We start from the raw sequence: 14,374 nt of genomic DNA, 5'->3' as shown, positions 1-14,374 counted from the left end.
AACCAATACACCACCTGAAACTTTCACGAATAATTACAAATTATTCGTGAAGGTTTCAGGTAGTTTAATGGTTATCTAATTTTGTAACAATTATTTACAACACTTTATAAAACATTTACAAATACCAGTGAATGAAATAATAGCTCGTATCTTAACAACCGTTTAAAAATAATAAAACGGTTTTTCAACTCTGAATTGAATTGAAATGAGATAATCTCAGAAAATGAAATCATGCTACACAAGGTGAAGCATCGACCAGTGTTATACATGTAACCTCAAGTCACGGGAAGCCGTGAAAGAACAACATGTGTAAAATTGCAGTTTTGACCAGGTGAGCTGGGGCTACATTAATAAAATATCCCATTTAGCTATCTGCACTACTTTTTTGCAGTGCGACTGTTTATGGATCTGACAGTGTCACAACCGAAACCACAGCACTCACCAAGACAGTTGGAGGAGTAGGACGTGACATTATTGGGTCCAGAGCGATGAATCAACCTCTTTCGTGGATCATCCCAAGTTGTTGCCTGTGTGTTATGACTGAAACATCATAGAAACATTTTAGGAGGGAGTGAGAGAATGATGAAATAATATAAAACAAGACAATAATGATGAAAATGAAATAACATGAAAGTATGCCAAAGCAAGACTTGTAAGGAACAGGAAGAGGACAAAAAATGGAAACACCTGGGTAAATGAGGGACACCAAGCAACGGCTTCCACACAGGTGTGGCCCATATGTTAATTAAGCAAATGACATCCCAGCATGCTTAGGGCCATGTATAAAAATGCTGCACACGCCTGATTGCCTTTAATTATGGCAAGCATGGCCTCAAGAGAAGACCCCCTCCCCTCCCAATATCCCCATACACAGAGCACGAGTGGTTGCCCGATGGTTTGATGAACATGACACCGATGTTATCCATATGTCATTGCCTTCAAGGTCACCAGATCTGAACCCAATCGAGCATTTATGGGATATTCTGGAATGACGCCTGAGACGGCGTTTTCCACCTCTATCAAACAAGTTTGAATTGATTGACTTTCTCGTGGAAGAATGGTAACGCATCCCTCCTGCACAATTTCAGACACTGATGGACTCCATGCCACGGTGCATACAGACCATACTGGCCGCACGTGGTGGCCCAACGCCCTATTAAGTGACTTTACATTGGTGTTTCCATTTTTTTTGTCCACTACCTGTACATCGAGAAGGTGGTTATGATACAAAAGGCAATGATAAATTTCACATTTCTTCACAAGTCTATGTATTTAGAAGCTAAGATCAGTCTTAAGCAGCTAAAAGATGATCATGTCCAACAAATTTCTCACATTGACTTGGATATTATTGTTGCAAAGAATGGTAAACATGACAATATAACTTCCTCATTTTTCATGCAAAAGTTGGAGTTGTATGTACAGGGATATACAAGGAACTTTGGCGCAGGAGGAAGCCATTTGGCTCATCATGCCTGTGCAGCACCAACCCCAGAAACCATCACACATCCACACACAAGCTAACTGCAAGTCCTGCCAACATCCCTTTACCCCTCTATCTCTGATGATTCTAGGTACCTATCTAATTCCAACTTAAACCGATACACTGTTTCTGCTGCCGCTACCTTTCTAGGAATATAGGGAGACTACTTCATGCATCAACTATTCTCTGATTGAAAGACCTCTGCCTTAATTATTATTGTCCTAACTCTCATCTTTATTTTCTGGTTATGGCCCCTGATCCTATCACTGTCTATTCTGCTGAAAAACTCTTCTGCACTTATTATGTCTACAACCTTAATTACCTTAAACATCTATCAAGTCCCCTCGTTATCACCTCCTTTCTAATGTCTAAAGTCCTGTTTCCTGAAGCCACTCCTCACAGCTTAGACTAATCTTCGTAATAGTTTAGTCATAACTTAGTTAAGCAAATCTTGCACAGAATGAAGGATCAAATCCCAAACGTAAAAAATTAAGCAATTTCAAATCGTAATATTGTATTGTAATCTCAGCTAACAATGGCAGATAATCTGAACACATGTTTAAATGGTGAATGTTAACAACTGCAATATCTATTGCTTAAGTGTCCACATTATGGGATATTGTGTTATTTTGTAACAGATCAATGTTCATGAGAGAGGTTGAGGGGTGATAGGCCAACATCAAAGACAAGCAGCAAAAGAAGTATGGATCTATATATGGACTGGGCATGTGAGTGGTGGAGAATAAATCGACCATGGACATGTGAGTGGTGGAGAATAAATCGACCAAGGGCATGTGAGTGGTGGAGCTTAAATAAACCATGGACATGTGAGTGATGGAGATTAAATAGGCCATGGACATGTGAGCGGTGGAGCTTAAATAGACCATGGACATGTGAGTGGTGGAGCTTAAATAGACCATGGACATGTGAGCGGTGGAGGTTAAATAGACCATGGACATGTGAGCGGTGGAGGTTAAATAGACCATGGACATGAGAGCAGTGGGGATTAAATAGACCATGGACATGTGAACAGTGGAGGTTAAATAGACCATGGACATGTGAGTGGTGGAAGTTAAATAGACCATGGACATGTGAGTGGTGGTGGTTAAACAGCCAATGGGCATATGAGCGGTGGAGATTAAATAGACCATGGACATGTGAGCGGTGGAGGTGAAATAGACCATGGACATGTGAGCAGTGAAGGTGTTTTTAATAATGTGGCAGTGAGGTGTTTTTAATACCATAACGGTAAGATGTTTTTAATAATGTGGAAGTGAGGTATTTTTAAGGCCATAGCAGATGGTATTTTTAATAATGTGGCAGAGGTGTTTTTCTAAGGCCATAGCAGTGAGGTGTTTTTAATAATGTGGCAGTGAGGTGTTTTTAATACCATAGCAGTGAGGTGTTTTTAATACCATAGCGGTAAGGTGTTTTTAATAATGTGGCAGTGAGGTGTTTTTAATACCATAGCAGATGGTATTTTTAATGCATGATGCTTATGCGGAAGTGAGGTTTTTTAATAGCATAGTGTTAAGGTGTTTTTAATAATGTGGCATTGAGGTGTTTTTAATCCCGCAGTGGAAAAGTGTTTTTAATAATGTGGCAGTGAGGTGTTTTTAAGGCCATACCAGATGGTATTTTTAATAATGTGGCAGTGAGGTGTTTTTAATACCATAGCGATAAGGTGTTTTTAATTATGTGGCAGTGAGGTGTTTTTAATACCATAGCGGTAAGGTGTTTTTAATTATGTGGCAGTGAGGTGTTTTTAATACCATAGCGGTAAAGTGTTTTTAATAATGTGGCAGTGAGGTTTTTTTAATACCATAGCGATAAGGTGTTTTTAATTATGTGGCAGTGAGGTGTTTTTAATACCATAGCGGTAAAGTGTTTTTAATAATGTGGCAGTGAGGTGTTTTAATACCATAGCAGATGGTATTTTTAATACATGATGCTTATGTGGAAGTAAGGTTTTTTAATAGGATAGTGGAAAGGTGTTTTTAATAATGTGGCATTGAGGTGTTTTTAATCCCGCAGTGGAAAAGTGTTTTTAATAATGTGGCAGTGAGGTGTTTTTAAGGCCATACCAGATGGTATTTTTAATAATGTGGCAATGAGGTGTTTTTAATACCATAGCGATAAGGTGTTTTTAATTATGTGGCAGTGAGGTGTTTTTAATACCATAGCGGTAAGGTGTTTTTAATAATGTGGCAGTGAGGTGTTTTTGATAATTTGGCAGTGAGGTGTTTTTAATAATGTGCCAGTGAGGTGTTTTTAATAATGTGGAAGTGAGGTGTTTTTAAGAATGTGGTAGTGAGGTGTTTTTAATAATGTGGCAGTGAGGTGTTTTTAATACCATAGTGGTAAGGTCTTTTTAATAATGTGACAGTGAGGTGTTTTTAATACCATAGCGGTAAGGTGTTTTTAATAATGTGGCAGTGAGGTGTTTTTAATACCATAGCGGTGAGGTATTTTTAATAATGTAGCAGTGAGGTGTTTTTAATACCATCGCGGTAAGATGTTTTTAATAATGTGGCAGTGATGTGTTTTTAATCCTGCAGTGGAAAACTCTTTTCAATAATGTGGCAGTGATGTGTTTTTAATCCTGCAGTGGAAAACTCTTTTCAATAATGTGGCAGTGAGGTGTGTTTAAGGCCATAGCAGATGGTATTTTTAATAATGTGGCAGTCAGGTGTTTTTAATACCATAGCGGTAACGTGTTTTTAATAACGTGGCAGTGAGGTGTTTTAATACCATAGCAGATGGTATTTTTAATGCATGATGCTTATGTGGAAGTGAGGTTTTTTAATAGCATAGTGGTAAGGTGTTTTTAATAATGTGGCATTGAGGTGTTTTTAATCCCACAGTGGAAAAGTGTCTTTAATAATGTGGCAGTGAGGTGTTTTTAATCCCGCAGTGGAAAAGTGTTTTTAATAATGTGGCATTGAGGTGTTTTTAATCCCGCAGTGGAAAAGTGTTTTCAATAATGTGGCAGTGAGGTGTTTTTAAGGCCATACCAGATGGTATTTTTAATAATGTGGCAGTGAGGTGTTTTTAATAACATAGCGATAAGGTGTTTTTAATAATTTGGCAGTGAGGTGTTTTTAATACCATAGCGATAAGGTGTTTTTAATTATGTGGCAGTGAGGTGTTTTTAATACCATAGTGGTAAAGTGTTTTTAATAATGTGGCAATGAGGTGTTTTAATAACATAGCAGATGGTATTTTTAATACATGATGCTTATGTGGAAGTAAGGTTTTTTAATAGGATAGTGGAAAGGTGTTTTTAATAATGTGGCATTGAGGTGTTTTTAATCCCGCAGTGGAAAAGTGTTTTTAATAATGTGGCAGTGAGGTGTTTTTAAGGCCATACCAGATGGTATTTTTAATAATGTGGCAATGAGGTGTTTTTAATACCATAGCGATAAGGTGTTTTTAATTATGTGGCAGTGAGGTGTTTTTAATACCATAGCGGTAAGGTGTTTTTAATAATGTGGCAGTGAGGGGTTTTTGATAATTTGGCAGTGAGGTGTTTTTAATAATGTGCCAGTGAGGTGTTTTTAATAATGTGGAAGTGAGGTGTTTTTAATAATGTGGCAGTGAGGTGTTTTTAATACCATAGCGGTAAGGTGTTTTTAATAATGTGACAGTGAGGTGTTTTTAATACCATAGCGGTAAGGTGTTTTTAATAATGTGGCAGTGAGGTGTTTTTAATACCATTGTGGTAAGATGTTTTTAATAATGTGGCAGTGAGGTGTTTTTAATACCATCGCGGTAAGATGTTTTTAATAATGTGGCAGTGATGTGTTTTTACTCCTGCAGTGGAAAACTCTTTTCAATAATGTGGCAGTGAGGTGTGTTTAAGGCCATAGCAGATGGTATTTTTAATAATGTGGCAGTCAGGTGTTTTTAATACCATAGCGGTAAGGTGTTTTTAATAATGTGACAGTGAGGTGTTTTTAATACCATAGCGGTAAGGTGTTTTTAATAATGTGGCAGTGAGGTGTTTTTAATACCATAGCGGTAAGGTGTTTTTAATAATAGGGCAGTGAGGTGTTTTTAATACCATAGCGGTAAGGTGTTTTAATAATGTGGCAGTGAGGTGTTTTTAATACCATCGTGGTAAGATGTTTTTAATAATGTGGCAGTGATGTGTTTTTAATCCTGCAGTGGAAAACTCTTTTCAATAATGTGGCAGTGAGGTGTGTTTAAGGCCATAGCAGATGGTATTTTTAATAATGTGGCAGTCAGGTGTTTTTAATACCATAGCGGTAAGGTGTTTTTAATAATTTGACAGTGAGGTGTTTTTAATACCATAGCGGTAAGGTGTTTTTAATAATGTGACAGTGAGGTGTTTTTAATACCATCGCGGTAAGATGTTTTTAATAATGTGGCAGTGATGTGTTTTTAATCCTGCAGTGGAAAACTCTTTTCAATAATGTGGCAGTGAGGTGTGTTTAAGGCCATAGCAGATGGTATTTTTAATGCATGATGCTTATGCGGAAGTGAGGTTTTTTAATAGCATAGTGGTAAGGTGTTTTTAATAATGTGGCATTGAGGTGTTTTTAATCCCGCAGTGGAAAAGTGTTTTTAATTATGTGGCAGTGAGGTGTTTTTAATCCCGCAGTGGAAAAGTGTTTTTAATAATGTGGCATTGAGGTGTTTTTAATCCCGCAGTGGAAAAGTGTTTTTAATAATGTGGCAGTGAGGTGTTTTTAATCCCGCAGTGGAAAAGTGTTTTTAATAATGTGGCATTGAGGTGTTTTTAATCCCGCAGTGGAAAAGTGTTTTTAATAATGTGGCAGTGAGGTGTTTTTAAGGCCATACCAGATGGTATTTTTAATAATGTGGCAGTGAGGTGTTTTTAATACCATAGCGATAAGGTGTTTTTAGTAATGTGGCAGTGAGGTGTTTTTAATACATAGCGGTAAGGTGTTTTTAATAATGTGGCAGTGAGGTGTTTTTAATACCATAGCGATAAGGTGTTTTTAATAATGTGGCAGTGAGGTGTTTTTAAGGCCATACCAGATGGTATTTTTAATAATGTGGCAGTGAGGTGTTTTTAATACCATAGCGATAAGGTGTTTTTAATAATGTGGCATTGAGGTGTTTTTAATCCTGCAGTGGAAAAGTATTTTTAATAATGTGGCAGTGAGGTGTTTTTAATACCATAGCGGTAAGGTATATTTAATAATGTGGCAGTGAGGTGTTTTTAATACCATAGCGGTAAGGTATATTTAATAATGTGGCAGTGAGGTGTTTTTAATACCATAGCGGTAAGGTGTTTTTAATAATGTGGCAGTGAGGTGCTTTTAATACCATAGCGGTAAGGTATATTGAATAATGTGGCAGTGAGGTATTTTTAATACCATAGCAGTAAGGTATTTTCAATAATGTGGCAGTGAGGTGTTTTTAATAATGTGGTAGTGAGGTGTTTTTAATACCATAGCGTAAGGTGTTTTTAATAATGTGGAAGTGAGGTGTTTTTAATACCATAGCGGTAAGGTGTTTTTAATAATGTGGCATTGAGGTGTTTTTAATACCATAGCGGTAAGGTGTTTTTAATAATGTGGCAGTGAGGTGTTTTTAATAATGTGGAAATGAGGTGTTTTTAATAATGTGGAAATGAGGTGTTTTTAATAATGTGGCAGTGAGGTGTTTTTAATAATCTGCCAATGAGGTGTTTTTAATAATGTGGAAGTGAGGTGTTTTTAATAATGTGGCAGTGAGGTGTTTTTAATAATGTGGCAGTGAGGTGTTTTTAATAATGTGGCAGTGAGGTGTTTTTAATAATGTGGCAGTGAGGTGTTTTTAATAATGTGGCAGTGAGGTGTTTTTAATAATGTGGGGGTTATGTCGCAGTGAGGTGTTTTTAATAATGTGGCGGTTACGTCGCAGTGAGTTGTTTTTTTTAATAATGTGGGGGTTATGTCGCAGTGAGGTGTTTTTAATAATGTGGGGGTTATGTCGCAGTGAGTTGTTTTTTTAATAATGTGGGGGTTATGTCACAGTGAGTTGTTTTTTTTCATAATGTGGCGGTTATGTCGCAGTGAGTTGTTTTTTAATAATGTGGCGGTTATGTCGCAGTGAGTTGTTTTTTTAATAATGTGGGGGTTACGTCGCAGTGAGTTGTTTTTTAATAATGTGGCGGGTCCGTCGCAGTGAGGTGTTTTTAATAATGTGGTGGTTACGTCGCAGTGAGTTGTTTTTTGATAATGTGGGGGTTATGTTGCAGTGAGGTGTTTTTAATAATGTGGGGGTTATGTTGCAGTGAGGTGTTTTTAATAATGTGGGGGTTATGTTGCAGTGAGGTGTTTTTAATAATGTGGCGGTTACGTCGCAGTGAGGTGTTTTAAATAATCTGGCGGTTACGTCGCTGTGAGGTGTTTTTAATAATGTTGTGGTGAGGTGTTTTTCACAACGTGGTGGTGAAGTGTTTTGCATGAGTGGTGGTGGTGTTTTTCACAAAATGGTGGTGAGGTGTTTTTCGTCTCCCACCGAAGTTGAAGGTTATGTTTTCAACCCTTTCTGTCTGTTTGTTACTTACGAAATCTAAAGATTTCGTAAGTATATTGATGACTTCCATCCTCTGTTTGTGTGTTTCCTTGTTTGTGTTTGTGTGTTTGTTTGTAGGCACGATAACTCGAGAATGGAAGAAGCTTCCAATGTCAAATTACACCACGCGATTCAGGAGCGTGATGGCTAGTGCTGATTCGATTTTGGTCAAAATCGGTTAAAGGTCAAGGTCACAGTGAGGTCAAACATTCAATTTTTGATGGTTTGATACAGAATCATCGTAGAAACTTCTGGTTTGCGTCGCTACCTTCTCCAGAGACAACTTTTATTTGACAAGGTCAGAGGTCAAGTTGACGATTTCGTAAGTACCAGTCTATGACTGCTTGTTTGTTTGTTTGTTTGTGTTCAGGATATCTCAAAAAGTTGTGGACGGATCTGGATGAATCTTGGTGGACACATTGTTGGGTGTGTGGCATGGACAAATTGGTTCGATTTTGGTGAAGATCCGAATCCGGATCTGAATGCGAAAATTATTTGATTTTTAAAGTGATTCTTCACACAGAACGTACAAGGGGAGCAGGAAGGAAAAAAGTGTGGAACTGAGACAATGAGATCTGTGGAAGGGAGAGGGATGGGGGTGGGGAACACAGGAAACAGGATGGACACTACAGGGACTTTCAGGTCCTTCCATGACAGGGACTTTCAGGAAGGAAAGCAGGGAATTTGTAGGAGGTGGGTTTGGGGTGGATTAATGGGGGTAGAAAGCATGGTTTTGGATGGGGGAAGATAAGAGATGGTGGTCTCTTCAATGTTTTGCTTCAACGACCTTTCCGTCAATTTGCTTCACCCAGAAAAGTCATCAGTCTTTACAGTTAGTCACTGTGATGCAATCAAAGGACATTCCGAGCAAATTCCATAAATACTCCACACTCTATGAGGAATGAATTTCCTTACAACAGTCGGGTGTAAGCAGGTTATCTGCTCGTAATAATCATCATCATAATAATAACCACCCAATGCTGGTGTCATTGCCAATAACCACCCAATCTCATTGTCAGAGAGTTGGTGTCAAAGCCACCCAATGCTCGCCTGTTTATACATTTATCGTTTTTAAAAGACGAGTCTAATAATTAATATTTTTTATAAAGCATTGCAGTGAAGTATAATTTTAAAGCAATATATGTATTTGTATATTGTAATCAGTAACAAGAGCGCAAGTGAGCACAATATATGCCCGAACAAGAAGGTATATACAGAATTGTGCTACTACATGGAAAACAACATCCTGGTTGCCATGGCAACCACTTTAGATGACGAACGTATATCACGACACACCGTCTCCACAGTCTGTACCTTTGTATCAAATATGAAACGTGAAAGTTGAAAACTTTGGGAGTTAGAGTGTGGACAGGAACGGACGGACGGACAGACAGACAGACAGATGGACGGACGACCGGTATCACATAATATGCCCTGATATATATATATATATATATATATATATATATATATATATATATATATATATATATATATATATATATATATATATATATATATATATATATATAATCGGGCGTATAAAAAAGAGTGTGATGGATAAAAACATTAGAAAGGAAAAAATAACTTGCATCAAAAACTTTAACATTTTCACGCTCATGCTCACGCCAGGGGTATCGCTATAGCTCTCTGTTCTTCGAACAGGCGAGCTAATAATAATAGTGAGTTCAACAACTTATGTAACAACGGCAAAATCTGAACTCATTGATCCAACAAAGTCTTTCTCTGTACACCTCTACATGTCTCTGTCCCTCCCTGTCCATATAAAGCTGTTACAACACAGTAATGTGTCTTTTTGACATAATATGGGTATTTGGTTAAATTGCCATGCACTACTTCAAAGAACCAAAGCAAATCCAACACCCTTTTGAATTATTGTTCAACATTTAGAATGAAAATGTGTGATATTATCATGTTCCATAAGTTGTGTACCTTTCTAATATTTTGTCATTCCAGTTGAATCTTGGAATTTCGTGAACATCTTCAAGTTAAAGGGTTGCTTTTATGTTATGGTAATCCTATATGTGACTGTAAACTTCCACGATCAATGCTGGTTTATTATTAAGCTTAAAATAGATCTTTCCCCCTCTCTGTATTATCCCCCTCCCCCCCCCCCGAGCCCCTTCCTTCGTTTGGTTATTCCTGGCTGTGTCCCTCAGCTGTTGCTCCACAATCACCCAGGCTCGAAAGAAAAATATTAAATTCTCTCACAATCATTCCACAACTGTTACTCCAAGTCTGCCTGAATCACTTCACTGCAAGATCAGTTTCTATCGTTTTGTAAATATTGTGATGGAAATGTATGTTCGGATCATGGTGGAGTAGAAGCAAAATGTAGTTTCCGGTACAGGGCAAAAAAAACAATTTACCCCCCCCCCCAAAAAAAAAAGTGGAATGAAAAAACAAAAAAAGGGTCCAGGAATGTCTTCATTTTGACGGTTCTGAAACTTACTACGTCCGATATCTCGTGTAAACACGGAGCGGACATGATAATCAGAGATGAAGAATGGAACTGTATGATAGAAAGCAGAAACTCTCTAAGGGAAGAGACAGAGATTAAAGAAGGGGCTTATGGAAAGCGGAGTGAAAAAAAACAAATCACAAACTTATTTCATTCGAGAGAGATGATGTTGTGTGCTCGTCTCTAATGCCTGAAGTTCAAATAAGTCATTTAGAGCAGCAATTTGGAATTTGGCCAAGGTGCTGGGGATAGCTCGCCGACTCTCGATGAAGGACACTGTGGGATCTATAACATCCACAAATTAATTCCGACAGACGGGCCGCCAGTTGAACGTCCATCCAAGGGACGGTACACAAGTCGAGGCATCGCCCTGGCCGTGAAACACCGGGATGACACTTTGTAGCTCACGGGCCACGATTCGAACTCAAGCTGGACAGCCCAGTGGCGATTTTTGCGTACCTTCGGGCTATGCTGTCAGGGTAGGTGCGTGCATGGGTCACACAAAAATGAGAAATCTTCAAAAGCCATTATGAATAAAAGAGGACAGCCATTTCAACATCAGTTAGCTTGGTAGCATGCCACAATGGTCAAAGGATTCGAGTACAGTGTAAATCAGTGTCAAAATCACTTCCATCATTTGACCGTCGGCCAAAAGCAATGATAGGCCAGGCTGGCCGGGTTAAAAAGGGAAGACCACATCTACACAGATAGCCAGACTGCATGTCCCTCTTACTCCCACACAGTTGCTCTCACTCTATAAAGTATCGTTGTCCGGAAGGTGTTGCGGCTACTTCCCATCCTTGAGGTAGTAGCGCTTCCTCTGCAACATCAGACGCAACGTTGGTTCCAGATCCTGGAGCGTTGAGCTGAAGAGACGCCGGAGAGGAATGCGACCGGGCATGATAATGATGGCCAACATTCTGCTGGGGTAGATGCAGTTGATGTTGCTCGTTTTGGAAATCCCTCGCACTTGCCAGAAGGTCTGCGCTTCTCTGCCTATTTGACATGGATCCAGAGTCGGGTTCCCTGAAGAACGACGGAGGAAGCTTTCTCAGTCTCATGGGCAGCGAACCAGGATGGCGAGCGGACACCAGAGCCTGTGGGTCAACTACAGCACGGAATAACATTTCCAGTTCACTTTGAGAGTCACCACGGACGTGCAAGACCGGTGGTTGTACACCGGGGTTTGAATCCATCGCGTTCTCTGTACTCGTACCACCCGTTTCGTAGTGAACAGCTGTTGTGGCGTTCGCGTCGCCTCTCTCTGTTTATCCGGTTTCTGCCTCTTCCTTCTCGCAATCTGATTGCTCGTCGTCTTCTCTTGTACTTTGCAGCGAAATGCACTCCTTCCTTACGTACTTTCCTGTTGTCGTGTGTAGACTATTCCAACGGTCTCTTCACCAGTGTCACTCGTGTTCCTCCTGATCACACTCGTACTTTTCCTCTTCGCTTGGCGACTTCTCTTGAGGTTCTACGCAAAGCGGTGTGTCAATGGAAGAAAATGAAAAAAGCGCGAAGGAGCGATACAGGACGGATTCGAAGAGGAGACGAGACGGGCACCGAACTCTATCCTTGGAACAGAAACTAAACTCCAACAAGTATTTACAAAAAACAACAACTTGGAGCAACTTTCGGAAACTTTCCTTCTGAGTTCTGGCTTCGCCCAGTCCCTGCCGCGCCCCAGCTCTTCCTCCCTCCACCGCAGTGCCCAAACTACATAATTCAGAAATGACGTCAGCGAGATAAAGCAAGATTGTGACACAAAGCACAAGATTCCATTCGAATAAACGAAACACAATGAGGACGTTTCATGCAATCGATTGTTCCTACGTGTGGGATAATGTGAAAGAGGAGGAAAAGGGACAGTGGAGGCGAATGTGGGAAGGAAGGGTGGATGCATGGATGCATGGAGGGGGGAAGAGGAGGAGGAGGGAAGGGGAGGAGGAGGAGGAGGAGGAGGAGGAGGATGGATGGAGCATTCCAGTGCAAAATACGTGGGCGTGTTGCCACGTGTGGTCTCGTCTCTCCTCTGCTCTCTCCTTCGCCGTCCTTGATAGATGATAAGTCACCATCGACCACTCCTCTTCACTGGAATGCATTCTTAGTTTTTCCTCGTGACTCTTCCACATAATACGTACGCGTAATGGCAGAATTTAAATCTCCATAACCTGAATGTAGCAATACAAGTTTAACATCATGTCTCACCTCCCTTTTGAATGCACTACCTCCTCACAAATGCCTGTCTCGTTATCCTCCGACATTTTCTCCCAAAAACTACCTTTTGTGTTTTTTCTATATTTTCTCAAATTTTCCTTTTTCCTCCGACCACCCGTCCCAACCACCCCTCCCAACCACTCCTGAAAACCACTTCTCCCAACGTAAGCAATGTAAAGTGTACCCCACAGACATGTCATCATACTACTACTACTACTACTACTACTACTTATATGACGACTAATTTACTGGTCCTAATTATTCCCACCTTTTTGCAGGATCAACCACTGCTACTTCTATGACTACTACCTCTACAATTACTATTCCTACTTTAATAGGCCTAATTATTCCCACCTTCTTATAGTATCAGCCACTGCTACTACTACGACTACAAATTTAATAGCCCTAATTATTCCCACCTTTTTGCCTGATCAACCACCACTACTTCTATGACTACTACCTCTACGATTACTATTCCTACTTTAATGCCCCTATTTATTCCCACCTTTTTGCAGGATCAACCACTGCTACTTCTATGACTACTACCTCTACAATTACTATTCCTACTTTAATAGGCCTAATTATTCCCACCTTCTTATAGGATCAGCCACTGCTACTACTACGACTACAAATTTAATAGCCCTAATTATTCCCACCTTTTTGCGGGATCAACCACTACTACTTCTATGACTACTACCTCTACGATTACTATTCCTACTTTAATGCCCCTATTTATTCCCACCTTTTTACAGGATCAGCCACTGCTACTAGTACGACTACAACTTTAATAGCCCGAATTGCTCCCACCTTTTGCAGGATCAACCACTACTACTTATATGACGACTACTTCTACGATTACCATTCTTACTTTAATGCCGCTATTTATTCCCACCTTCTTGCAGGATCAGCCACTGCAACTACTATGACTACTACGACTACAAATTTAATATCCCTAATTATTCCGACCTTCTTGAGGGATCCGACACTACTACTGCTATGATTACTACTCCTACTACTACTGCTGCTATTTAGACGACTACTCTTTTTTTGTTTGTATCCCATCTCGAGGGCTGTGTCAGAACTAACACACGGAACATATAACAAGGCAGGAGGGGCGGGGGATGGAAGCACAAAATAGTGGGGAACAGAGACAATAGGAGATCTGTGAAATGGAGAGGGATGGGGTGGGGTACATGGGGTAAACAAGATGGGCAGTACAGGGACTTTCAGGAAGGAAAACAATAAATTTGAAGGAGGTGGGTTTGGAGAGGATTAACAGGGGTAGAAAAGATCATGATTTTGGATGGGGAAAGATATGAGATGGATAACGAATTTGATATATGCCGAAGGCAATTCGGCATATATTGTCATTTGTTCAGGTTGCCGGCGATAACTAGTCCACTCTTCGTGAAAAAAACACCATGGGATCTTTAACGTCCACCAACAACCGGTGCTGGTAGTCGGATCCTCGGAATGTAGCAATTGGCACACCTAAGAAACACCTTCGGGGTGACAATTTTTATCTGGGTCGACATTCAATTTCACACATCCTCGTATAACCCCTACAAACCACACGTTTTATTTTGCAAAAATCCAATAAATCACAAAGTGAAACGCAAGGAAAGAGCTTTTTAATTGGCCCATCA

General features: G+C 39.8%; 2 protein-coding genes across 4 annotated transcripts in view; one reads left to right on the top strand and one right to left on the bottom strand.

Moving 5' to 3' along the window:
• The window catches only part of LOC147031259 (intraflagellar transport protein 70A-like), a 137,080-nt gene extending 136,551 nt beyond the window's left edge, over positions 1–529 (top strand). Inside the window, exon 21 of the transcript XR_015052572.1 lies at positions 392–529. The gene's annotated coding sequence lies outside the window, so the exon portion shown is untranslated. The remainder of the gene's footprint in view (positions 1–391) is intronic.
• Positions 1–12,377, bottom strand: part of LOC147031258 (transcriptional coactivator YAP1-A-like) — a 39,565-nt gene extending 27,188 nt beyond the window's left edge. The window contains exons 1-2 of one of the 3 annotated variants that reach the window (XM_085860534.1): positions 11,268–12,377; positions 443–540 (exon numbers count right to left, since the gene is read on the bottom strand). In XM_085860534.1, coding sequence (XP_085716660.1) covers positions 443–540; positions 11,268–11,710 — 541 coding nt within the window. In that variant the 5' untranslated portion in view covers positions 11,711–12,377. The remainder of the gene's footprint in view (positions 1–442; positions 541–11,267) is intronic. The other 2 variants (XM_085860519.1, XM_085860527.1) reach the window with 2 other exon arrangements.
• Positions 12,378–14,374: the final 1,997 nt, after the last annotated feature.

The sequence above is a fragment of the Eptatretus burgeri genome, chromosome 2 (genome assembly GCF_056783735.1).
Source record: "Eptatretus burgeri isolate ZD-2024b chromosome 2, Ebu_testis_v1, whole genome shotgun sequence".
NCBI lineage: Eukaryota > Metazoa > Chordata > Myxini > Myxiniformes > Myxinidae > Eptatretus > Eptatretus burgeri.
Note: the sequence above shows the minus strand (reverse complement) of the source record. Positions and strands in the feature narration are given on the sequence as shown.